General features: G+C 39.7%; 3 protein-coding genes across 6 annotated transcripts in view; all 3 read left to right on the forward strand.

Annotated features, from left to right (window-relative positions):
- LOC106083163 (uncharacterized) overlaps positions 1-9467 on the forward strand; it is a 300046-nt gene extending 290579 nt beyond the window's left edge. For all 4 annotated transcript variants that reach the window (XM_059370230.1, XM_059370228.1, XM_059370229.1 and 1 more), the window contains one exon: positions 6576-9467. In XM_059370230.1, coding sequence (XP_059226213.1) covers positions 6576-8148 — 1573 coding nt within the window. In that variant the 3' untranslated portion in view covers positions 8149-9467. The remainder of the gene's footprint in view (positions 1-6575) is intronic.
- A 6548-nt stretch (positions 9468-16015) lies between these two features.
- LOC106083157 (putative gustatory receptor 58a) lies at positions 16016-17353 on the forward strand. The gene is made up of 2 exons (XM_013246015.2): positions 16016-17080; positions 17183-17353. The coding sequence occupies exons 1-2, from the start codon at positions 16016-16018 to the stop codon at positions 17351-17353; spliced, it is 1236 nt and encodes a 411-aa protein (XP_013101469.2).
- A 2331-nt stretch (positions 17354-19684) lies between these two features.
- On the forward strand, positions 19685-20725 carry LOC131997658 (putative gustatory receptor 58a). The gene has a single exon (XM_059368863.1). It carries the CDS (start codon positions 19685-19687, stop codon positions 20723-20725), a length of 1041 nt encoding a protein of 346 aa, XP_059224846.1.
- The last annotated feature ends 7030 nt before the right edge of the window (positions 20726-27755 follow it).

A 27755-nucleotide genomic window follows, 5' to 3' on the forward strand; every position in this document is an offset into this window, starting at 1 on the left:
AAGGACGGAAGGACAAAAGGCTGGACGGACAAAAGGATGGACAAAGGGAAGGACGGACAAAAGGACGGACGGACAAAAGGACGGACGGACAAAAGGACGGAGGGACAAAAGGACGGACAAAGGGAAGGACGGACATAAGGACGGACGGACAAAAGGACGGACAGATAAAAGGACGGACAAAGGGAAGGACGGACAAAGGGAAGGACGGACATAAGGACGAACGGACAAAAGGACGGACAGATAAAAGGATGGACAAAGGGAAGGACGGACAAAAGGACAGACGGACAGATAAAAGGACGGACAAAAGGACGGACGGACATAAGGACGGTCTGACAAAAGGACGGACGGACAAAAGGATGATCGGACAAAAGAATAGACGAACAAAATTATGTACGGACAGGCAAAAGGATGAACAAACAAAAGGACGGACATAAAGATACAAGGTGGGACGGACATAGGGACACAAGAACGGACGAACAAAAGAACGGAGGACATTATGACACAAGTACTGACAGAATGACGGGCATAAGGCCGGATGGACAGAAGCAAGGAAGCACAAAAGGACATAAGGATGCACGGTAAAAAGCACAGGCGGACATGAATTCCGCATTGACGGACAAAACTGATAGACAAAAGGACGAACAAATAAAATGACAAAAAATTACGTAGGGACAAAATGATGTATGAACATTAGGATAGACGGGTAAAAGAGCTGTCAGGCAAAAGGAGAGAGAAAAAAGGATGGACAGACAAAGGGGCTGATATAAGGATAGACAGACAAAAGGACGGACGACAAAGGGTTGGACAGACAAAAAGACGGACATTAGGATACAAGGACACAAGAACGGACAAACAAAAGGACGAAGGACATTGAGACAGACGGACATTATGACATAAGGATGGTCATAAGGACAAAAGAATTGACAGCATGACGGACATGAGGGCGGATGGACTGAAGCAAGGTAGCATAAAGGACGGACGGACATAAGGATGCACGGAAAAAAAGGACGGACGGACATTATGACATAAGGACAAAAAGACTGACAGAATGACTCACATAAGGACATAGAAACGAACATAAGGACATACATTAGGATGGACACAAAGACGGATACAGGAGCAGATGATCAGAAAGGTCGAATGGAAAAAACGACAAACGGACATCAGCGCAAAAGGATCCATGTAAGGACAAGAGGACGGACGGGCAGACAAAAAAAACGGACGGACAGATAAAATGACGTAGGGACAATATGATGTATGAGCATAGACGAGTAAGAGAGCTGTCAGGCAAAAGGAGAGATGGAAAAAAGGATGGACAGACACAAGGGTTGATATAAGGATAGACAGACAAAAGGACGGACGACAAAGTGTTGGACAGACAAAAGGACACAAGAACGGACAAACAAAAGGACGGAGGACTTTGGGACAGACGGACATTATGACATAAGGACGAACATAAGGACAAAACAATTGACATCATGACGAACATGAGGGACATGAGGGAGGATGGACTGAAGCAAGGACAAAAAGACTAACATAAGGACATAAAAACGAACATAAGGACGTACATAAGGATGGACACAAAGACGGATACAGGAGCAGATAATCAGAAGGTCGAACGGAAAAAACGACGGATGGACATCAGCACAAAGGATCCATGTAAGGACAAGAGGGCGGACGGACAGACAAAAAGACGAACAGACGAACGGACAAAAAGGCAAAAGGAAATAGGGACAAAATGACTTATAAAAATAAGGATAGACGGGTAAAAGAGCTGACAGGCAAAAGGACGGACGGAAAAGAAGATGGACAGACAAAAGGATTGATATAAGGACAGAGATGCAAAAGGAATGACAATAAAAGGATGGACAGACAAACGAACATAAGGACACAAGAACGGACGAACAAAAAAATGGAGAAAACGTCGGAGCACAGACGGACATAATGACACAAGGACGGACATAAAGACAAAATAACTGATAGAATTGCGAACATAAGGGCAGACGAACAGAAGCAATGATACACAAAAGGGAGGACGGCCATTAGGACAGACGGACATTATGACACAAAGACGGACATTATGACACAGGGACGGACATTATGACACAAGGACGGACCTAAGGACAAAAGGACTGACAGAATGACGGACATGAGGACGGATACAAGGGCAGATGGACAAAAGAACGAACATAAGGGCGGATAAAACGACGGACGGACACAAGGATGCATAAAAGGACAAGAGGACGACAGACAAAAGGACGTACGGTCTCCGAATGCCATGGCTATCAGAAGGCCGAAGAAGGTAGAAGGCCGTATGAACCTGTAGAACCACAAAAAAATAATGCTCTTTCAGTTTTATTTGAGAGTATCAATTTCATTTTAAATGTTTATTCTTTTTTCTTTCCGAAAATCTGTTTTTAGAATGAGAATTTTATTTGAAAACTTAATTTTTCTTCGCCAGTATTTTGATCGACTGAGCCTCCCGTTGCTTAGCCGATGTGCCATCCACTGGGCTATCTCACACCGAACCTTAATGTCGTCAAAAACCTAATATGTGTGTGAAATCGGCTTGCTTTTTGTTTGTATTTTTTTCTTGTTTACATGTGCAAAGACAAGGTGAACTCATAGCTAAGAATTACCCTTATAGAAGGAACGAAGTGAATTTGGAAAGTAAAAAAGATTCGATACAAAGGTCTTATATAAAATCAAAATTTTAAAGTCCGTTTGGAGTTTGTTTTACTTTATTTGAGGTTGAATTACAGGCTTTACGAAAGGTTTCTAAATATGGTTTGTACTCAATTTTTCCACTGGGCTAATAAGCCCGTGGGCTTGGAAATGCTTTGCACTTGTGTAAGTGTGGTTATCACTGCTTTAAACCCATGATGTCTTAGGCAAAACTTCTTAGTCGTAGATTTTGTTAGTATTTTGACAACCTCCCAAGTATAACCACCCTTATATATATTCTTGATCGTCGCAAAATGCCTAGGCGATTTATCGATATCCGTTAAGTTAGGTTAGATAAGAGTGGTAGTACTTTACAGACTCACTATACAATTTTAAGTCCTTTGTGATACCACAGTAGCGACAGATCAAGGCCTATGGTAGAAATCGTATCCACGATCCCCGCACTGGTAATCCGATCACGCTAACAACTCGGCTACCTGGACGCCAAACGATAACCGTTTATCTGACGTAATAACGCTGTTACCTTAAAAAATTAAGATGTTGAGTTAAAATTTTGCACAGAATCCTTTTTAGTCTTTTGTCCTTTCGAACATATTCTAGCTTGAGATTATATTCAATGCTCTTCTATTCAAAGAATAGCATAGCAAAGTACTTATAAAAGTTAGGCAAGTGTGTGCTGTTGTCTAAACACTTTAATTGGCATAGAGGATCGCGATGTCTGATACACCATGTCTCTTCATTAACAACTTTGTCAAATTGATTCAGGTGCTCTACATACCCAACGACTATTGAGTACGGTGTCCTAAATAAGTCCTCTAAGAAATTTTGTGTAAATTTCATTTTCGCAAAAAAATTCTGTTAAAATCAAATTTTCGACAAAACTTTTGTAAAATATGGATTTTCATTGTATATTTTATCAAAATTAGATTTTAAATAAAAACTTTTACTTTTTAATTTTCTTCAAAATCTCTTCATTCATCTCGGAAACAATATTCATTTTTAGCTATTACCTATAATCATCATACCTGCCGCATAGCATGTCATGGCACCGTGTAAACTCTTGCAATCTACTCGTCGCCCTTTTAGACAGACAAGAAAATCAAGCTAATAAAATGCTTTTCATGCCTAACGCCTACGAATCTCTTCGAGAAACAAGAACGAAGGTAGTTTCTGGAGGAAAAAAAAATCCGAAAATAGAGTAAAATTCCAAAGGACATGTGGCATTGGATGAGGAGGAGCAACATTTCGAAATTATGCTGTTACAGCACAATTTCATTTCGTTTATTTGCCCCGACTTGCCGAAAACGGAAAATTGTATAAAAATTGGAAAAAAGGAAAATATTGTATTTACGACAAGAACGTGCATTACATTCCATTACATTGTGTTCAATGTGTCGCACCATGTTCATTGGTAGGCATTGGCATTCACACACACACACACACACACAGATAAACGCGAGCTGGCTCTCAGAATTGCCAAAGATGGCATAAAGAACTTGGGCCAGGCCAAAATGCCTTGCGGCATGTCCTTATAATCCACATGTACATATGAATGTATGAGTGAAGGAAGGAATAGTACAGAAAAACAATCATACTGCTCGACACAAGCAACCGTGCATACCAACCAGACTATTCTATATCAAACATAGAAAAGGACACCTAAGGCCCAAAATGCATGGGTGGCTGTGTGTGTGTGTGTGTGGACATAAATGCTGTAGTGACACACTTAGCAATGCTGCTGCCTTTGCTATTGCTGTATGGCCACCCCACACTAACGAGTCTTACCGCCATCACAACCATTACGAGTTATCCCCATATCCTCTTGCAGGGCTTAGTGCATTAAAACAACTTTGGCCTATGCTGCTGCGCCACCACCCCTACCATAGCTCCTTGCAGCAAAGTTCCGTTTACCTTTTGTTTGTATGCTAGGGTTTGCTCTCATTTCGAGAATTTTTGGAGTAGTTCGTTGTAAACCACCGAGTAAAATGATCACCTTAGCCTTATGTTTATGCCAGGTCTTATCTGCTATGCTGCTCGTGTACAAGTCCTTGTTACCAGCAATCTGTGTGTATTGCAATGCCTATGTGTAGGTGCGCGCAAGTGTTGCAAGCGGAGAGTAGGGCTGGTCTAAGGGTCTTCACTGGATATTTACCTTAAGCTCAACAACATGATGATGTGAGGAAAGCTTAAGAGTTATACAATTTTTACAAAATTCTATTTTCTAGTGCTTTTGGTTTTTGTTTTTAGTTATTTTCTGCTCTGTCTATACGTGTTGTTTTTACAATTTTTGTTGAATTACATGCATATTTGCCATGGACAGAGGCGTAGTTTTTGAAGGGATAGTAGTATTGGTAGCAAGTATCACAAATTACAAATGTTGTCCAAAATACAAAACTTCAACATTCGACTAAGTAACGGGGGCAAATTTTTCACATATCAATGAGTGCAGTCCAATTAAAGTTAAACTCAATGAATAGGGGCCTCCTCTTTATAGTCGAGTCCGAACGGCGTGCCGCAGTGCGACACCTCTAGGAGAGATGTTTTTACATGGCATAGTGCCTCACAAATGTTGCCAGCAAACATTTTTTGTCTGATGGTCTCGGCAGGATTTGAACCCAAGCTTTCAGGGTCATAGGCAGACATGCTAACCTCTGCGCTACGGTAGCCTTCCGTTGTAAATTAGAAAATCGTAGATTTTCAAATACGTCGGAATGGATAGACACATATAAGTTGAGCATGCCTGCGTAATAACCATTTTTGAACCCTTTTGAAGGCTGGTTCCAGTTTTATAAACAGCGTGAACTTTCTCACGAGCAAGTGCTACAAGTTTTCGTCATCCTTTGCACCCGCTCTGCTCCTATGTGCCCTGTGCAGACTTCTAACTTCTCCTTCCCATTTTCTTTAATATTCCCCTACCTGCATTCTATGTTCGCCAAAGTCTCTAAAACGCCAATGTCTCATCCAATATCTCTAAAACGCTAGGGCTGCCTTCAACTTTATCCGCATGTCTATAGGCCTGAAAGCCAAATTGTCACCAGCAGCCTTATCGTCATTATTCTAACATACCATTCAGTTGTCAAGATAGCATGCCCTACTTCCTTTTCGTCCACCAAACCATTGATCGACCAAACCAGCCTGATCACACTTTGGTAAAACCAGTCCCCATTTCGAGACTATAGCTATTCTGCATAATGACAGGGTCATTGAGGTGAGAAAGTATCGCTGAAAGTACCACATTCAGCTCAGTTCAGTTTAGCTTTCTTTTCCCCTTAAAATTCCCCCTTCATCTTAGCCTTTACATTATAGCTCTTCCCAAAAGCAAGTAGTGGGTCTTTTACCACCTACGCTTCTGTCCCAGAACCCATTGCCCCTTCACCCATTGAAGCCTTCAGTTTGTGTTTAGTTTGAGTTTCTGTACATTTAAAGAGGGAGGCTGAGCAAGTTGAGTGTTAAATAAGCGAAGCACCGGATTATGTTTTCCCTATTTTTGTGTGTATTTTTCTGCCTGAGCAGTAGTCGGAGAGGCAAGTTGCGAATATGAATGTTGGTGGTTTGTTGGAATTATGTTGGCTGCTTGCCAATTTGATGTGCAAGGACTTCTTTGGCGTTTGTTAGCGATTGTGTTCGCTGCTATCTGTTGGGGCATCCTTGTATTTGTTTGGTAATATGTTTGAGGTTTTTTGGGTTAGCAAATCAGATTAAAATGTAACAACACTCCAAGGCAGGCACACGAATGCGAGTACATGGATGCATGCATATGTATGTGGGCAAGCCGACAACCAGCCAACAACAACAACAACTCCATTTACTTTGTGGTCTATAATGAAATGTGTTACCTGTGAGCTTTCAAAATTTCTTTTCATATTAAAATCTTTTTCTTTCCATTACAGCTTCCGCATAAATCGCATAGAGTCCCCCATATTGAAATATGATGGAGATTGTGGCGAATCCTTGACCATCTATGATTCGGATCGTGCCGATCCTGCTCGCATTATAAAGACCTTCTGCGATACCTTCTCACGGCCCATGGAAAAGGTGGACTTTGTTAGCACCAGCCCTTCGCTGTTCGTTCAATTCGAGTCCAAGACCGGCTCTTATAGTGGCTCCTCTCTGTACTATTGGGCCCATTATGATTTCTTCAATAATACCCGCTTTGGAGATCCTGTGCCCAACACCCTATGCGATGAGGTTATGTATGCATGGAAGCATCCTGGCGGCAAAATTAGATCTCCCATGAATTCATTGATTTTCAAACGCACCGGTGGTTCAGATGTCAGATGCCAATATAAATTTGTCACCGATCGCCGCTTGTATGCCCGTGCCGTCATCGAAGTCAGCTCTGTGATGTTCAAGGAGTTGCCATACAACAATAATGCCTGCACTCGCTGCCACGAGGAGAGAGTGGACAAATTGGTCATCTGGGAGGAGAGGGAGAAGTTCCAAAATAATTTGGCCTGTTTCTGTGACAATATACCCAGGCCAGTGCGGGTCATATCGTCCGCAGATCAAATGAATTTGGAAATGATTGTACAGGGTCAACATGCCATCACATCCTACTTTAAGAATCCCAATCCTCTGTTTGAGGCCTCCTATGAGTTTGCCCACGGGCCTTTGTGTGGGCCCATCACCTTGGGACCTTCGCCCGATGGCGAATTGGTGTATCCCCACAAAAAGGCTTTGGCCTTGGTCACGGGACCCATGGCCCCACAGCCCGAGCACCACTATAGACGCGAGAAATGCATTTGGGAATTAAAGGTGGCCTCTCAGCGAGACCTTTGGTTGAATTTGGAAAAGGCCCGCTTTGGAGACCGCACCTGCGACAGTGCCAAAATCGAGGTATATCTGGCGGGACGGCTGGAGCCCCGCTTCATCATATGCCCCGAAAATGTGTCCCTGGCAAGAGATTTGCCCATACTATCCACTGCCGATTTGGGGGCAATGGGATCCGATCAAGAACCCTTGCCGGTTCTCATTCAATACACCGGTGACGGACAGCCTGGCAAAAATATATTCCGTCTGGTGTGGACCGAACTATTCCATTTGCCCCGAAATCCGGACGGTAGTTTGGCCGCTTCTCTGCTGCAAGACAATGAGTGCAGCTTCAAGTGCCCCGGGAACACCAACATCTGCCTGCCGCGCCATCTCGTCTGCGATGGCATACAAAACTGCCCCAATGTCAGCCACAATTCGGCCCATTTCGATTTGGGCCTGGCACAACATTTGCAATGGAATCTGGAACAGTTGGATCTCTGGCACCAGCACAAGGACCAAGAGCATTTGAGTAACAAGATCTTGGACGATGAAGCGCCTTTGCTGTGCGCCAGGGAGTATCGGCGTAGTATGACCAACGGCGAAATAGCCTTTTTCATCACAATATCGGGGGCAATTTTGATTCTAATAACGCTGATATTGCGTCTCATGTGTCGGGGGTCAAAGCACAAGGATTTGACAGCCAAATACTAATGAAAGAATTAAATAAGAAAGGTCAAAAACTATTGTCTTACGCACACTACTACACACACAAAAAATCCACACAGGCATTTGTTGAAATCTTTTCAAAGACAAAGGAAACTAGGAAAACAAACACTCACACACACACACACACACAAGGTTATTTAGTGAATAGTTTAAACTCGAAACGAAGAGACAAAATACCACACTTACACCACATTTACATATATGATTGGTAAGAGTTGTCAAGGCTCAGTTTAAGAATCATTTTTTTTTTAATTTTTAGATTTTTTGTTCTAGAAAACGATAAACTGCCTTTATTTGCCGCCATTAAAGAAAATTATTTAGATTTAGAAAAAATATATCAACATTATAACACTCACACATACACACACATATGTACACAAGAATTATAACTTTTAAAAAGTTAAAACCATACACCAACACAATTGAATATTAGTTACAAAAATTTTAAGGAAATCTTTCACAAGCTCTCCTATTGGGCTAACTGGCACTAGTAACAAAACTTTCAGAACTCCTCTTGTTGTCTTTCCATCTTCCTCACTCACTCTCTCTCTCTCTCTCTCCCGGTTAAGAAAACAAGACAAGGCTAAATCACCGACATTGAGGCTACACCAATGCAACTAAACGGACAACAACAAGCAAAGTCTCCTCAGACCGCCAATAATAAATGAAATGAATACAATAGCAGAAAAAAATATAACAAAAAAAAAAGATTATGAAAAAAATTAAAACAAATGGAAAGAAATTCTAAAGAATGTAATATTTTTTTGCACAAATATCGTGGAAAGAGAATTACCCAAAGAAAAAAAAGAGAATAAATATTTTGTGAAGTTAATTTATAAGGAATTATAGAAAAACCAACAAAAAAAAAGGACAAGGACAATGGACAGCAGCAGCAATTGTGTAAATTGCAAATTTTGTCAGGCAAATAAACCCCAAACAAATGTTGATGTAAAAAATATACACAAAACCTTCCAAAGAAAAAGGAAAACAGAAAAAAACTCACCCCTCTCCCAAAAAACAATAACCAAAATCAGAATAAAAAAGACACTGCGCAGATCTTCAATTTAGAGAAGACGCCCATTATGATTGTACACGTAGTTTTTAATGCAAATGACCTTAGCCAAGTAAGATTATGATTATTATGATTATGATTATGATTATTATTACTATAATTAACATAGTAATTATTTGTAAATGTAAGATTGTACGCAACATTTAGACGCAATACAAAGAAAAGGTGAAGAATAGCCCCAAAGAACAAATAATTGATATAAATAATAATAAAAAGCAAGGATATACCTGAACATCTGTGACATACAGCAGTTTTATTTCTACACACAACTATGCTTTAAGGTAAGGCTTTAGTTGTACGCAGGGGCATATATGCAAATATTTAACCAATTAAAAGGTGTTAAGTTCGGCCTGGCCGAACTTTGGATATCCACCGCCATAGATTTACATCTTATCCCAATTGCATAGAATCGGATATTCAGAAGACCGGCACAGCTATATATAAGAACCCAATCACAACATACACTCAGAGAAGTTGTTTAATAAAAACAGCAAAATTGTTTGCTGTAACAGCAGAAAGTCAGCAGAAAATGGTCGGTAATATTTTGCTAAAATAGCAAACATTTTCTGCTGTTTTTATTTTCTTTTCATCTTTCAATTTTAGTGGCACATATCGTGCATTTGTTTCTAATTTTCTACAATTCCATAATTTTTCAACGATTTTAAATAACAGCAGACAAAATCATATTCAGGCTTTAACGCAAAAACCGTATGACCAAAATTGAAAAAAATTTATATTAATATGTGGCAAGTGCTTTTATTGTAGTTGAGAAGTTCAAAAACATTCTATGGTTGCATTCAAATGGTAAACATTTTTAATTTAATGTCAGCATGCAGTGTTTGCTGATGTCACGTTGACTAATTTCTCTGGGTGTAAGACCTTTTACGATAGGCACGTTTACGCACGAGTTGAAAACCCCCGAAATACAGGCCGAGATCATCAGGCAAATAGCTGTAAACAGACCGGAATTTCTGCTGGAAGACAAAAGCTAGTACTCATAGGCAAGGGCAAAGATGATCGCATATCTCCATAGTCATACAGGCCACTCTGCTTGGGAAGCGTTTCTGTCGACAGGGAAGCGTTTGAAGCGACTTATAAGGCCACGGCCGCAGGAAACCATCTTGAAGGAGGTAGACTCTCAATGAGATAACATGGCTTACGGACCGAAATGTCCACAATCGGAGCTCTCAGAGATGTGATAAAATTGGACAGTTATACATAGAGTAGAAGAGGCTGGGCGAAGAAACCTCTATTTCAGGCCAATCTGCTCTTGGTCACACTGGATGTGAAGAACGCATTCAATAGTCCTTCGGCCACTAAGAGAGGATTTTAATGTAACGGTATATCTGATTAGAATAATGATAAGTTATCTGCATGACATGGTACTGATGTACAACTCTTAGGATGGAATGAGTGAATATAAGGTCACATTAGGAGTTCCGGGTCTCAGAAATGCCAGTTTTAATGGGATACTGAGAACAGAAAAGGCAGACCGAACCTTTCGAGAAGAAAATGCTGACGATGTCGCTGCGGTCAACACGGCAAGAGAGTTCAAACTGCAGCAAGTGATGCGAAGAGTAAAGAACCGGCTGGACTCCCACGATGCTCAAGACGGAATTACTACTCCCAAAGAGAAAAAATATGGATATATGCGTAGAAGACATACTCTTAAAGACAAAGAGATCACTTAAATATCTAAGGATCCGACTGAATACAAAGCTGACCTATGCAAAGGAAATCCGACATGGGACGACAAAGAGCTCCTAGGATAATGCTTTGACTAATGGCGAACATAGGTTGATCTGAATATGAAGTCATATTAGGAGCGGCCCAAGGCTCCATACTTTATCCGGGTCTCAGGAATGCCAGTTACGATGGTATACTGCGAACAGAAATGCCAGACGGTACATTTTTAGTAGAATATGCTGACGTTATCGCTACGGTCAACAAGGCAAGAGAGTTCAAACTGCAGCAGGTGATGCTAAGAGTAAAGAACTGGCTGGAATCCCACGACCTGCAACTTGCGATGCTCAAGACGGAGTTACTACTCCCAAAGAGAAAAAATATGGATAAGTGCCTAGACGACATGCTGGTAAAGACAAAGAGATCACTTAAATATCTAAGGATCCGACTGGATACAAAGCTGACCAATGTAGAGGAAATCTGGTACGTGACAATAAAGAGCTGCGACGGTAATGGCGAACATAGGTGCGGCTCTCTTGAGCAGGCGCAGACTCCTAATGGAGTAAAAGCGCAGACTCCTAATGGATCGTGTAAACAAAGGTGGATGAATGCGATTCGGGGCAGATGGACGCGACAAATTATCCCCGATATACGGATGTGGAGAGAAAGGATACACGGCGCAACGTCAACTATTATGCTACACAAATGTTGACAGCCCATGGTTACTTCCGGAAATACCTACGCAAAATGGGTAAATGCTCTTCTAGCAAGTGTATTTATGAGAAGCTAGAAGTTGCAGACAATGAAGAGCACACATTCTTCCACTACAAGCGCTAGGTCGAAAGACACTGAAAACAGCAACGTTTCTGCTGGAACAAAAATCCAGAGAATGTTGGATAACGAGAGGAACAAACAAATACTGAGCAGGAAGAAGGCCTAGTGCCAGTGACGCACTATGGAAAAATGAGGCAAAAATTCTATAAAACCCAAAAAGTGCTGCAATTTTGATGAAATTGGAAAAAATTCCAGAAGACGTATTGTATTTTTAAATTTTGACATTAGACACCTCGTAGTGGCAAAGGGTGCTCGGGTTGGAGTCGAAGTCGGAGTCGAAGTCGAAGTCGAAGTCGGAGTCGAAGTCGAAGTCGGAGTCGAAGTCGGAGTCGAAGTCGGAGTCGGAGTCGAAGTCGGAGTCGAAGTCGGAGTCGAAGTCGGAGTCGAAGTAGTAAACCAGAGTCAGAGCAAGCGTGCTCAACTCTGAACCAAACTCTGACTCCGGCTCAATAGTGTTCTGAAAACCTTAACAGCTGCATTTATTTCTCGATTTCACTGAAATTCGAAATATGGAATAGTTTTAAGCCTCCCGAAATCCAACTCAAAAATGGTACAGATCGCACTTTATTTAGATATAGCTGCCTTATAGACCGATCTGCCGATTATGGGATTAAGGGTAAGGTTCCATAAAAGCTGCATTTATTAAACAATGCAGCTCTTATGGCTGCAACAATGAGTTGTATTTAAACTCTCGACAGTCGACCCATATATGCTTCCGATCTGCCGATTAAGGGTCTGAAACCGATAAAAGCTGAATTTATTTCTCGATTTCGCCGAAATTTGAAAAAGCGAGTTTATTTAAGCCTCCTGACATCTGACCCAAATGTAGTTAAGGTCATACTATATTTAGATATAGTTGCCATATAAACCGATCTTACAATTTACGGTTTTAATTATTTATTTAACGTTTTATTATTTTACGTATTATATTATGTATTTTACGTATTAGAAGCTATAATTTTGCTTTAAATGTGCATCTTTTATTTGCATTATGGGCAATGAAGTAAAATTACGACATAGGCTATAATGGGAGCTATACTATTGGGTTGCCCAAAAAGTAATTACGGATTTTTTAAAAGAAACCAAATGTATTTTTAATAAAACTTAGAATAAACTTTAATCAAATATACTTTTTTTACACTTTTTTTCTAAAGCAAGCTAAAAGTAACAGTAACTGACAGAAGAAAGAATGCAATTACAGAGTCACAAGTTGTAAAAAAATTTGTCAACGCCGACTATATGAAAAATCCGCAATTACTTTTTGGGCAACCCAATATATTTACACAGCTATATCAAAGAGGAACTGTGCTTAATTTCAAGTGGATACCTCTCTCCCCTTTTATGCTATAGTGATTTTATTTGAAGACGGACGGACATATTTTTAAAGGTGTTGGATCGGAAAAGTTTTTATTCCATTTCCGCCCGTGGTGCGGCGTAGAGTAGGAAAGTGAAAATCTGAACGCAAAAGAATGAGAATAATATGGATAAAGACCAGAGATGGGGTCCTCTTCGAAGAAATGCGAAATCAGTTCTGAGGTGAAATAGACTTTTTCAGGGTTGCACAGGGTGTGTTTTAGCCGGTTCCGTTGACAACAACGAAGTCCAGCATAAGACGATAGACGTAATCGTTACACGCATATGGCATATTCCCAACCTGACCCAAAAAAAAGTCAAAATATAGATCGATCTAGACCACACCGGACAATATATCGATAATAATCAGTGTTTGAAATTTCATCGGTATCAGGTGATACTCTTCAGGTAATACTATTTTGTTTGTTCACATGACCCTTAATCATATGATTGTGCTTTATATCCGCTTTCTTCCAAATATAAATCGAACTGGACCATATTCCGCGTGGATTTCGAGAGTCCGCCTATGATGCTGAACGCCTGGGTTCGAATCTTGGTGAGAACATCAGAACATCGGCTGCGGTTATCCCTTACTAATGCTGACGACATCTATGAGGTACTATGCTATGTGAAAATTTCGCCGAGGCCGAACGGCGTGCCGCAGTGCGACACGCCGTTCGGCCTCGGCCATCAAAAGGAGGCCCCTTATCATTGAGCTTGAAATTTGTATCGGACAGCACTCAGTTATATGTGAGAAGTTTGCCCCAGTTCCTTAATGGAATGTTCATGGGCATATTTGCAATATAAATTTATGTTTAAAATTTGTTTCTATTATGGAGTTAAGACCTTAAACCGTGGTTTTGGGCTTTAACAGCTTTAACTAATATGGGTCGAGGGTACAAAAAGAGATATCTACAACAGCTGTGTTTTTTTTTTTTTTTTTTTGTACGTAACAAATTATTTGTATTAACACCATATTAAAAAAGCCTCATTAATTCACATTTCTGAAAGCCCACTACATCTCAAAAAAAAACTCACTTTGAATGTTTGAACTATTCACACAATTTTAATTGAATAAATCTGCAATGTGCTGAAAGGACACAAATTAAATTACGTCAATGCACTATTGCCTAGGGGAACGTATACACAATTTAAATAAAAGATAGATACATCATACGCATTTGGGCTAACACCATTAACCACTACCAGGATATTATCTTTCAAGTGTTTTCTCTATTCAGTGTTGAATACAATGACAGCTGTACAATTAAATCAACTGTCATTGGGTTATTAAACAAATTAATGAAGAGATTAATTTATTAACGTAGTTCGAAAAATTTTGTTGAACATTGAGGTTAGCCATCAACAAAAAATTAAATAAAATGTTTTTAAAGTGAATATCATTATATTAAAACAAATAAAAGCTTGCTAAGTTCGGCCGGGCCAAATCTTTGGAACCCACAACCATTGATTCTGCAAAAACTTATGCAAACTTAATTTAGTTGAGCGGCATAATTTTATTCTACATCCCAAACTTCTGTCAAACCAGCAAAATTAAAGCTTCTAGGAACCGAACAAGGATAATAGAGAGAACGGTTAATATGGGAAATATATCAGATTATAGACCGATTTAACACAGATGTTGGCGGTCATAATAGAACACTATGTGCAAAATTTCAGCCAAATCGGACAAAAATTGTGGCTTCCAGGGGTTCAATAAGTCAAATCGGGAGATTGGTTTATATGGGAGCTATATCACTTTTTAAGCGGGTAGCTTTACGCGTTCGGCCGCTATCGTGACTTCGACAGAAGGGACGGACGGAGGGACGGACGGAGGGACGGACGGAGGGACGGACGGAGGGACGGACGGAGGGACGGACGGAGGGACGGACGGAGGGACGGACGGAGGGACGGACGGAGGGACGGACGGAGGGACGGACGGAGGGACGGACGGAGGGACGGACGGAGGGACGGACGGAGGGACGGACGGAGGGACGGACGGAGGGACGGACGGAGGGACGGACGGAGGGACGGACGGAGGGACGGACGGAGGGACGGACGGAGGGACGGACGGAGGGACGGACGGAGGGACGGACGGAGGGACGGACGGAGGGACGGACGGAGGGACGGACGGAGGGACGGACGGAGGGACGGACGGAGGGACGGACGGAGGGACGGACGGAGGGACGGACGGAGGGACGGACGGAGGGACGGACGGAGGGACGGACGGAGGGACGGACGGAGGGACGGACGGAGGGACGGACGGAGGGACGGACGGAGGGACGGACGGAGGGACGGACGGAGGGACGGACGGAGGGACGGACGGAGGGACGGACGGAGGGACGGACGGAGGGACGGACGGAGGGACGGACGGAGGGACGGACGGAGGGACGGACGGAGGGACGGACGGAGGGACGGACGGAGGGACGGACGGAGGGACGGACGGAGGGACGGACGGAGGGACGGACGGAGGGACGGACGGAGGGACGGACGGAGGGACGGACGGAGGGACGGACGGAGGGACGGACGGAGGGACGGACGGAGGGACGGACGGAGGGACGGACGGAGGGACGGGCGGAGGGACGGACGGAGGGACGGGCGGAGGGACGGACGGAGGGACGGACGGAGGGACGGACGGAGGGACGGACGGAGGGACGGACGGAGGGACGGACGGAGGGACGGACGAGGGACGGACGGAGGGACGGACGGAGGGAGGGACGGACGGAGGGAGGGACGGAGGGACAATAGCAATTCTTATCTGTTATCCTTTGTTTGCCTATAACGAGATACCAGGCAGGTAACTTGTTTTTTTCTTATTCTGAAATGTATCCTCCCTAATGTATATGCAAACCATTATTTTATATAAAATACAAAAATAATACAAACTTTTTGTTCATATCCAAGTTATAAATGGAAGGCATAACACAGCAAACAATCTTCTCCGAACTAATTGAAGTCCTGGAGAAATGGACATGGAAAATTTCCTACTATTACGCTTTGGTTTTGGGTCTCTCACCGGCGCCATACAACTTCAAAACACATCGATTTCAATACTCATTGACCTATCTGTGGTACAGTGCTCTAATACAGGTTACCTGCCTAATGATGTATCCCCTGAGTACACCACTCTTTGCCAGTGAGGAGACTCAACAGGACTACTATATGCATAGCAATGCCATATTGGTATGGACTTACTATGTGGGCAAAGCCACCCGAATTCTGGCAAATTTGGTTTTAAGTTTAGAAATCTGGCTGAATCGAAAACAGATATTAGACCTATACCAAAACTATTGGGCATTTACAAAGAAGTATGAAGAGTTTTATCAACGCTACAATATGCATGATGACATGAAAAGTGAACTCAACTCCATACGTTGCTGTACAATTTATAAATTTTGTTCCTCCCATGCCAATTCGATCACCATCTCATGCCTTTATCTACAAATGCTACAACAGGCCAGTGTCAAGCATTATCTCATAGAGTTGACCAATTTTATACAGAGCTTTTATTTGCTGGAATTCGGAATGGAATTATTTGTTATTATGTCACAGATGCATTTGCATTTTGTCTACATCAATAAATCGTTGCAGATGATGGACCTAGAGAGTTTTTCAAACTCTTCGATGTTTTTGCGGTGCCAAATTTTGTGGGGTATGCATTTGGACTGTTATACGTTGACAAGGCGCATGTTGAAAATCTGTCGCAAAATCGGCTTTGTGGTATTAATCAAAATCTTTACCACAAATATTAATATGCTCTATCATGCGGTACAATTCGCTAATGGAGGCATAATTACGGATGAAATTTCCACCATTGTGGGATTATTATCCATAGTCAGTTTCTATTGGGATACCATTTTGACTGTGATAGGCATAGATAATTTGCTAACGTCATGCAATCAGACAGCAAAAACGTTGGCCTTGAATGCCGGCATACTCATGGAATGGCATGCAGAGGATTGCTTTTGTAAAATGGTAAAAATTGATTTTGTGAGAATGGTGTTCAGAGGGGCGAGGCAGCATAATTAATGATGATTCTCATGACTTTTGTTTTTTTTTTGTCTTTCTTTCTTATAGATTTCACATTTCCATGACTACTTGGCTTGTCATCAACTCACCATCAACATTTGCGGATTAATCCCTCTCAATAAATCAAGCTGTCTCAAATATTTCCTCTCTGTACTTGTTCACCTAACAGTACTGGTGCAGTTTGATATGAAATCAAAGCCAGCTGAGATTAGTAATTAACAGTCATTTTATAAATTGTATTAAAAAACATGTATAATAAAAAAATAAAAGGACTTGAAGTACAACTTGGTATATTAATTATTATTAATCTCAATCAATTGCTATAAAATTCACCAGTAATGACGAGAGTCATAAGAAAATCCTTCTCGCCAATTTTCGACAACAATGGCTCTAGAAGTTAAAATCGGGCTATATACATATATGATAGCTATATATAAATCTGAACCGATTTCTATGAAATTTTAGTTTATTTAGAGTCATAAGAAAATCCTTCCTGCCAAATTTCGAGAGAATTGGTTAACATTTATTGGCCAATCTTGCCAAAATTTTGCACAACGCTTTCCTCGAAGACTACCACAATATCTAAGAAATTGGTTCATATTTAGATATGGCCCCCATATATATGTTTGTCAAATTGTGGGTAATTTGTCTATCAAAATTGGTTCAGAATAAGATGTAGCTCCTACTTTGCACTTATGGGGTAGGTGTAGCGTATTATACAGTCGTTACTGCCATACTTTAGCCTTCCCTTACTAGTTATAAATCACCATGCAGCAAAAAAGTGTATGAAAATAAAAATTAGCTAGGACTGAATTTTGGGTCAATGGATTTCGAAAATGGATCTCGTGTAACACCTATTGCCAATAAATTCGACTAGTAGATTTGAGCATTCGGATAACGGATGCCCCAACATTTGTAGAATATAAAAGCCATGTGCCTTTATATATCACTGCACTTAGGGGTCGTATTAATTGTGCCCATTTACATAGATATGTATCATACCTCCCATAATCATTAATAGCCAAAATGTTATTACTCTTGATGAAAATATATGAAACTACACTTTCAGCTGTCACTTGCCCATTAAATACATTAATTAAACATTTAATTACTTCCTAGCTTGCAACTTATTGGACATTAGGGTAGAACTTACCTTGTCGTAGGGTAACTATTATATTGTGAATTGCTGGATGTGTATTTTTGGATTAAAACTTTTTGAATGGTTCGGCTTGAGGTAATGGACAATTATAATACCCTACACTACTGTGGTGCAGGGTATTATAACTTAATGAATTTGCTTGAAACACCCAGAAGGAAGAGAGATAAACCCATTGATAGGTATACCGATCGACTCAGAATCACGTTCTGATTCGATTTAGATATGTCCAACATTACAGGTGAACTTCATAGAAATCAGTTCAGATTTGGATATAGCTCCCATATATATGTTTGTCCGATTTGCAGTAATATTGCAATCAAATGGTCATTTGTTAATCGATTCCCTCGAAATATGGCATGAAGGATTTTCTCTTGACTCTCGACATTATAGATGAATTTCATAGAAATCGGTTGAGATTTGGATATAGCTGCCATATGTATATATCGCCCGATTTTAACTTCTAGAGTCACATCAAGCGCATTTATTGGCCCTGGCATCTTGCCAACATTTTGCACAACGTTTTCATGGAGGACTGAAATAGTATCTGAGAAGTTTGGTCGATATCGGTTCAGATTTAGGTATAAATCCCATATATATGTTCGTTCGATTTTGAGAAATATTGCAATAATGTGCTCATTTGTTATCCGAATCTCTCGAAAATTGGTAAGGAGGATTTTCTAATGACTCTGGACATTACTGGTGAATTTCATTTAAATCGGCCTAGATTTAGATATAGCTGCCATACATGTATATCGCCAGATTTTCACTTCTCGAGCCACTGCAAGCGGATAGTTTGACCAATCTTGCCAAAATTTTGCAAAACGCTTTTCTCGACGACTACCACATTATCTGAGAAGATTGCTCGAAATCGGTTTAGAATTAGATATAGCTCCCATATACATGTTCTTCAAATTGTGGGTAGTTTGCAATAATGTTCTCACTTGTGAACCGTATATATTACAGTTTGAACATATTTGCTCGAAATGTTATAAGGATTGTTTAATAAACCATCTGAAAACATCCGGCGAGGTCCATCAAAACTGGTTCAGAATTAGACATAGCTGCCACTTTGTACCGATACGATAGGTGTAGGGTATTATAAAGTCGGCTCTGCCCGAGTTTTTCTTTTCCTTACTGGTAATAAATAATGTTTATAGCTATCAAAAAAAACTACAATTAATCCCTACTATAGATAAAAACTAAAATTAATGCTTTACGATAAAAATAAAAAAAAAACGTATCCATCCCTAATACACTTCAGTGATTAACAACAAAAGCATTCCACAACGCTGCTCAAACGGAACATTTGGTGCCAAATACCATGTTGTAGGCAACAGTTGAAAATGACGTCTAAAACAAGTGACTTTCTTGACCAAATATTGTGGAAAATCATGTATTACTATGCCCTAGTTTTGGGTCTTGCTCCAGCGCCATTTAATTTCAAATCACGCAAATTTCACCATTCACGAGTCTATCTCTGCTATAGCGCATTGATACAGATCGCCTGTCTGCTGATAACACCTTTAACTATTCCGCAATTCGCAAATAGGCAGACTCATCAAACTTATTACATGTCTGCAAATTTTATATTGGAATGGAGTTACAATGTGGGCAAAGTGGCTCGTGTTCTCACAAACCTAGCTTTAAGCCTAGGAATTTGGCTATATCGCAACAAGGTCATCGAATTGTATAGCAAATATTGGGAATTGGAAGATAAATATAAACAGTTTTACCAGCTATACGAAATAAAAAAGGTATCAGAGAATGAGTTCAACTACATTCGACGCCACATGTTTTATAAAATGTTCACCTCCCATGTCAGTGCCTTCAGTATCATAAATACATTCATACAAATGCAGAGTAAACCGAGTCTCATGTACTGCCTCATGATGTTTACCAATTTGCTTCAAGGATTCTATCTAATAGCATTCAGCATACAGTTTTTTATGATTTTGTCGCGCTTATATTTGCACTTGGCCTACATCAACAAGTCTCTGGAGGGTATGAAGAGCACAGTGGACATTTCTGGCACATGCAGTTGTCTACGCTATCGCATATTGTGGCAAATGCACTACGACTACTATCACTTGTCAAGGCGTATACTCAAAATGGCACAAATTGTCATTCTGTTCGTATTAATAAAAATCTTTTCTTCAAACATTAATATGCTCTTTCACGCGGTGCAGTTTAGTAACGGAACCATAGAATCGGATGGAAAATCTGACGCATCTGGAATCCTGACCATAATCACCTTTTATTGGGATACAATTTTGACAATGAAGGTCATTGATAATTTGCTAACAACATGTAATAAAACAAGCCAAACATTAGCCATTCATACGCAAGAGAAGGCAATGGTGAGCTGTAATGGAGCAAAGCTTTCCAAAGTGGTAAGTACGGATATTTCTATGCAAGCAGTAACTATTGAGTAAAAGTTTTAATTAATTTTAAATTGGGATTCCATGCATGGTATTTTGAAAATTGTATTGCATATCAATTGGTGATAAGCTTAAATCACTTTGAGATTTATGAAATATTTTTGTGGCGAATATTTTAAAACCAGCTGATCATGGTGATCTGGTATAGCTCAACAAGTATGTGAGCTATGCTAGACCCCAACCCTAACACCAGTTGTGGCTTGAAAATTGCATCTAAACCAAAGGGGGGGGGGGGGGGGGGGGGGGGGGGGGGGGGCAGTCCTTTCGGTTCATGTTAATGCTAAGCGACAAATAAATTCAATAACATTAAACAAATTTCCATATGATTTAAATCCGGTATAAGATCAATTCAGTCAATACATGTTATGTACTGAAGAGAAACCTTATCACAATTCAACAGCCAAATGTGCCTAGAGCGCATAACAAGCCGATTATTGGCTTAGGTGTATGTCCATAGTGGCATGGGCGAATTAACTTCCGCACCCTCTTTTTAACCTAACCTAACCGAACTGCCAAATCTATTAAGAAGAGAGCATTGTGTCAGTTAATCATCGGATCAATCAAACAACACCAACTGTCAAAATTATTTAGCCCTTTATTGCACTAAGCGCAACGCTAAACCTTTGTATTTGTCGAAATGAGTGAGTGTGCTTGTGTGAGGGGCAATAAAACCCGAACAATCAACTAAGTGAGGGAACTATAAAAACAACAACAATGTGACAACCGAACGAAGCCACACGAAGTTGCTTCCTTACTCGTGTGCTCCTTTGCCCGTGGGCACAGGAATTTGTATACGGTTGTGTTTTGTTGCCCACCTATAATTTGTTGTAATTGCAATTTTTTTCAAAATCCATTGGCTCTTTCCGATTCACTGTACAGGGGAACGTATGAATGATGTCAATTCACGTAGATATACATCATACGTCCCATAGTACCACAATTATAACCACAATGAAATTAATTTGCCATTGGTCTTCATGAAAATATTTATTTGATACAAATGACAGCAGACTACACATTCAGCTGTCACTGACTTATGAAAAACATTACATAAACATTTCATTAATTCTACAGCTCATACATTTATGAACATTAGGGTCAGTAGAAAATATACTCATAGAAGCATGCAAAGAATTAAAAGTAATGTAAAAAACCAGAAGCTTTAGAAAATTATACACAAAATTTTAATGAAAAAATTATAGAAAACTTGTAATATAGGAAAAATATAATTATTAATTTTATTATGTCCACTTTAATTTTATTATGTCCACTTTTAGAAGTGAGGACATTTTATGCCAAATATCAGTACGGTTCCCTGAGATTCCCCAAAAAACTTTAAGTGGATTGTAGCCTGCTAATAGGAATATGGAGCGTAGGACGGTGGTATATTCATTTCGTCATTCCGGTTACAACACATCCAAATATGCATTTCCAAGTTTATATTCTAGGTCGTCGTAATAATTTCAAAACCATCTAGCCATGTTCGTCTGTCTACTGAAATCACGCTACGAGTATAGTCTTTAAAAATTATGTTATTTAACTGAAACTTTGCACAGATTTTTTTTTTTTTTTGTTCATAGGCAACTTATTCGAAAATGGGCTACATCAAACTATATCTTAATACCGCCTCTACTGAGACCGATCTCAATATTTACGGTCTAAGGCACATAAAAGTCGAATTTATTGCTTTCAACTTGGCACAGAGACTAATGTTGGGACTCATGACATGGCCGAGATCTGAAAATGTTAGGACATAACTGCTATAAAAGGCACATTTATTACCCGATGTTTAGCACAGTAAGTTGTGTTTTGTCCATTGACATCCGTGCCGATTAAAATTCAGATCCGACGGTATTTGGATTTTTTCTTCTTATATAAAACAAGTAAAAGCGAGCTAAGTTCGGCTGAGCTGAATCTAGGGTACCCACCACCATGTATTCTGCTAAAAATTTATACAAAATAAACTTAGTTGAAGGCATACTTTTATTTTATAACAAACTTTTGTTAAACCAGCAAAAATTTAAGGTTTACAAGGGAGCAATATCAGGTTATATACTGATTTGGACCGTATTTGGCACAGTTGTTGGAAGTCGCAACGGAACACCGCAGCCAAATCGGACAAAAATTGCGGCTAGTAAGGGCTCAAAAAGTCAAATCAGGAGATGGGTTTATATGGGAGCTATATCAGGTTACGAATATAGACCGATTCGGACCGTACTTGGAACAATTGTTGTAAGCCATGACAAAATACTACATGCTCAGTCAAATCGGCCAAATTGCTGCTTGTAAGGGCTTTAGAAGTCTAATCGGGATATCGGTTTATATGGAAGCTATTTAAGGATATAGACCTATTTGGACCGTACTTGGCACAGTTGTTGTAGGTCATGACAAAATACTACATGCTCAGTCAAATCGGACAAAAATTGCAGCTTGTAAGGGCTCAAGAAGTTAAATTGGAAGATCGGTTTATATGGGAGCAATATCAGGTTATAGACCGATTCGAACCGTACTAGGCACAATTGTTGGATGTCATAACGGAACACCACATGCAAATTTTCAGCCAAATCGGACAAAAATTGCGGACTATACGGGAGATCGGTTTATATGGGACCTGTATAAAGTAATAGACCGATTTAGACCGTTCTTGGCACAGTGGTTGGAAGTCGTAATGGAACATCACATGCAAAATTTCTGCTAAATCGGACTGAATTTGCAGTTTTCAGGGGCTCAAGGCGTCAAATCGGGATATTGGTGTATATGGGAGCTATATTTAAATCTGAACCGATATGGCCCGTTTGCACTTCCCTGCGACCTACATCAATATTAAGTGTCTGTGCAAAATTTCAAGTGGCTAGGTATATGCGTTCGACCGCATTCGTGATTTCGACAGACGGACGGACGGACATGGATAGATCGTTTCAGAACGTCGAGACGATCAAGAATATAAATACTTTATGGGGTCCCAGACGAATATCTCGAGGTGTTACAAACGAAATGACTAGATTAGTATACCCCATCCTAAGGTGGTAGGTGGGTATAAAAATCAATTTGTGTTTGTTTGCATGTTTATCGGTTTGTGTTTTCCGTATAAACTCGAAAACGGCTGTACCGATTTTCTTGAAATTTTCACATATGGCATAGAATGGTAACAAAAACAAATATTTGGTATCCAAATTTTGAGTGGGGAGCCTGGGATAGCTGTCCCACTGCCAAAGCCCGCCAAATAGATATATAGACCAAATATAAAATATAGGACACAAATGAAAGGTATTTGGGGGAAGAAGTTGTGAAAACATTGAAAAATCATCTCTCCCTAATATACACCCAATAGCTCAAAGAGCATTTCACTAGAGCCTCCATACACTTCATAGCGCCCAGTTTGTGGCATATTCCATGGTGTTAAGGACTAATTGCAATGTCGTCCCAACAAAGTGACTTTCTAGACAAATGCACATGGAAAATCATGTATTACTATGCCCTAGTTGTGGGTCTTGCACCCGCCCTATATAAATTCAAATCACGAAAATTTCAACATTCACCAGCCTATCTCTGTTATAGCGCATTGATACAGATTGCCTGTTTGCTAATATCACCTTTGGCTATTCCGCATTTCGTCAATAAAGAGACTAGTCAAGATTTTTACATGTCTGGAAATTTCATATTGGAATGGACTTATAGTGTGGGCAAAGTGTCTCGTATTGTCACAAACCTGGCTTTAAGCCTAGGAATCTGGCTAAATCGCAAGCATGTCATGGATTTGTGTGACAAATATTGGGAATATGAAGATAGATATAAACAATTTTATCAGCTAAACGATATGAGAAAGCTAACAGAGATGGAGTTGAAATTCATTCGACGCCATATGATTTATAAAATATTCACTTCACATGCTAATGCCATCACTATCGTAAGTGTGTTTATACAGATACAGAATAAGCCGAGTCTTGCCTATTACCTCATGGTGTTTACCAATTGCCTTCAAAGATTCTCACTGATACAATTCAGTACACAATTTTTTATGGTTTTATCGCGCTTGTATTTACACTTCACCTACATAAACAAGTCTCTGGAGAAAATTGGTTCAGTGAACATTCCTGACACATGCAGTTATTTACGCTACCGCATTTTGTGGCAAATGCACTCCGACTTCTACCACTTGTCAATGCGTATTCTCAAAATATCTCAAAACATCATTCTCTTCATGTTAATTAAAATCTTTTCTACGAATATTAATATGCTCTATCTTACGATAAAGTTTGGTAATGGATCCATAGAATCTGATAGAAAACCGGACGTATATGTCATCATGACAATTATCACCTTTTATTGGGATACAATTTTGACAATGATGGCCATTGATAATTTGCTAACATCATGCAATCAGACAAGACGAACATTAGCTACTTATACATATGAGAACACAATGACGAGCGGCAATAAAGAAAGAATTTCCAAAGTGGTACGTATTAATATAACTAAATTGAATTTAGTTTTTTTATTTGTTATGCATAAATGCACCATGTCAATCCATTAAAATAAAAGCTTAAATTGCTCCACTAATAAAAAAAGAGGTTTCATCGTGGCAAGAATGCATTACTAGCCTTTATAAATTATGTTAAAAAGGAACAGAAATTAACAAAATTTTGTTATTTTTTATTAGAGTATATTTTATTTTCATGACTCGTTTATTTCTCTTTCGAGTGCTGAGGTTAATGATCGAAGATCTTAACAGTTTAAATCTGGTTTATGTTAAAGATTTCAAATGGACAAGTTAATGGGACATCTAGTATCTTAAGAAGACTATTGGAAAAATGTGACTTCATATAGGGCTGATGGACCTATAAGGAATTTCGAGGAGAATGCTAAAGGGCATAGACATCGCATAAAAATAGGGGCTTCTGGGGGCTCTAGAATAATAATAACAAGTTCTTTGCCCGGTATCTCTTAATAGACAACCAAAGGCTAATGAAAACGCTATGGTGTTGTATCAGATTAAGAGCCGATTCGGTCCATACTGGACTTGGGGCTGGATACGGATGCAATTGTACAAAATTTAAACCAAATTGTGTTGGATACCATAGAAGACGCCATTATGCAAAATTTAAATCAAATCGCATAAGAATTGTGCCCTTTAGGGGCTCAAAAAGTATATTCGAGGGATCGTTTATATGGGAGCTATATCAGGTTTTAAACCGATTCGGACCATACTTAGGCCCATAAAAGCCAAATTTATTGCTTGCAACTTGACACAGAGACTAATGACTTCCGTATGGTCGAGATCTGAAAATATAAGGACAAAGCTGCCACTTGTACCAATCTACCGATTTAAGGTCAGGGACCCTTAGAAGACGTTTTTTTTACCCGATGTTTAGCACAGTGAGTTGTGTTTCGTCCTTTGACATCCATGCCAATTAAAATTCAGATCGGACCATATTTAGATATCTTTCTTCTTATATAAAAACCAATTTGTGTTTGTTTGTATTTTTGCTTGTTTTTTTGAAATTTGAAATTTGAAAATTTCACAGATTGGTAACGCGGTGAAAATAGGGTACTTCATTCTTCGATATGCGAAGGCGGGGCAGACCCTCCCCTTACCCTAATTTTAAGAAGCCAATATGGGACTCAAATGGAAGATAGGTATTTGGGGATACAAAGCGAAAATGGCATCCAAATGAAGGGAAAAGTGTTTGGCTGGCACTCCAACCTCAAAACACCTCCTAAATTGGTAATATTTAGCGGCCATGGCTGTATGGGGCTCAGTTGAAAGGTCTTTGGGAGCAGAGCTTGAAATTACCAAGTGTCGTCATATGGACTCAAATGAAATTTAATTGATATTGACTTTTAGAACTATGTATCTGGAGGTCTGACCCAACCTCACAACGCCCCAAATCGGATGGGAGCTATACCAGGTTTTACTTAGCACATAAAACCAGAACCATACTTAGCACGTATTTAAGAGGTCATAGAAAAAGTCACTGTGCAAAATTTCAGTCAAAACGGATAAGAATTACGCCCTATAGAAGCCCAAGAAGTAAAATAGGGAGATCGGTTTATGTGGGAGCCATATCAGGATTTAGACCATATTTGGGACGTATGTTATAGGTTATAAAAAACGTAAATTTGAACATTTTTAGCCGAATCGGATAAGAATTACGCCCTCTAGAGGCTCAAGCATATAAAGACAGATACGCGAGCTATATCATGTTTTAGACCGATTCTCATTTATCTTAGTGTTCATAGAGAAAGTCACTGTGCAAAACTTCATCTAAATCGAATTTACAACGCGATCTTTAGAGGCTCAAAAAGTATAATCAAGAACTTAGTAAATACAGAAGTAATGTCTAAATATGGAACGATATGGTCCATTTATAATCCCATCCAATCTACACTTATAGGATGTATTTGTACAAATTTTCAAATGCTCTGGTTTACTGCTTCGAAAGCGTGCTATTCACAAAGACAGATACGCGAGCTATATCATGTTTTAGACCGATTCTCATTTATCTTAGTGTTCATAGAGAAAGTCACTGTGCAAAACTTCATCTAAATCGAATTTACAACGCGATCTTTAGAGGCTCAAAAAGTATAATCAAGAACTTAGTAAATACAGAAGTAATGTCTAAATATGGAACGATATGGTCCATTTATAATCCCATCCAATCTACACTTATAGGATGTATTTGTACAAATTTTCAAATGCTCTGGTTTACTGCTTCGAAAGCGTGCTATTCACAAATGGACATAGTGATCCAGATCCAGAATCGTAATCTACAAAAATTTTTAAGAAGTTTTTTTCAAAAAAAAATTTTTTTTTATTAAAAAAAATATATATTAAAAATTAAAAAAAAAACGACGTGAATAAAAATGCTCTAACAATGAAAATAAGGAATTTCAACAAAATCAGACAAGGGAATCGTGGGTCAGGCGTTATTTGGCTAAAATTCTTTACCATTTCAAAACAATTCATTGTACAGGGGTACGTATGAATTATGACAATATGCATTGATATACCTCATACGTACCA

This window comes from Stomoxys calcitrans, chromosome 5 (assembly GCF_963082655.1).
Source record: "Stomoxys calcitrans chromosome 5, idStoCalc2.1, whole genome shotgun sequence".
NCBI classification, from domain to species: Eukaryota; Metazoa; Arthropoda; class Insecta; order Diptera; family Muscidae; genus Stomoxys; species Stomoxys calcitrans.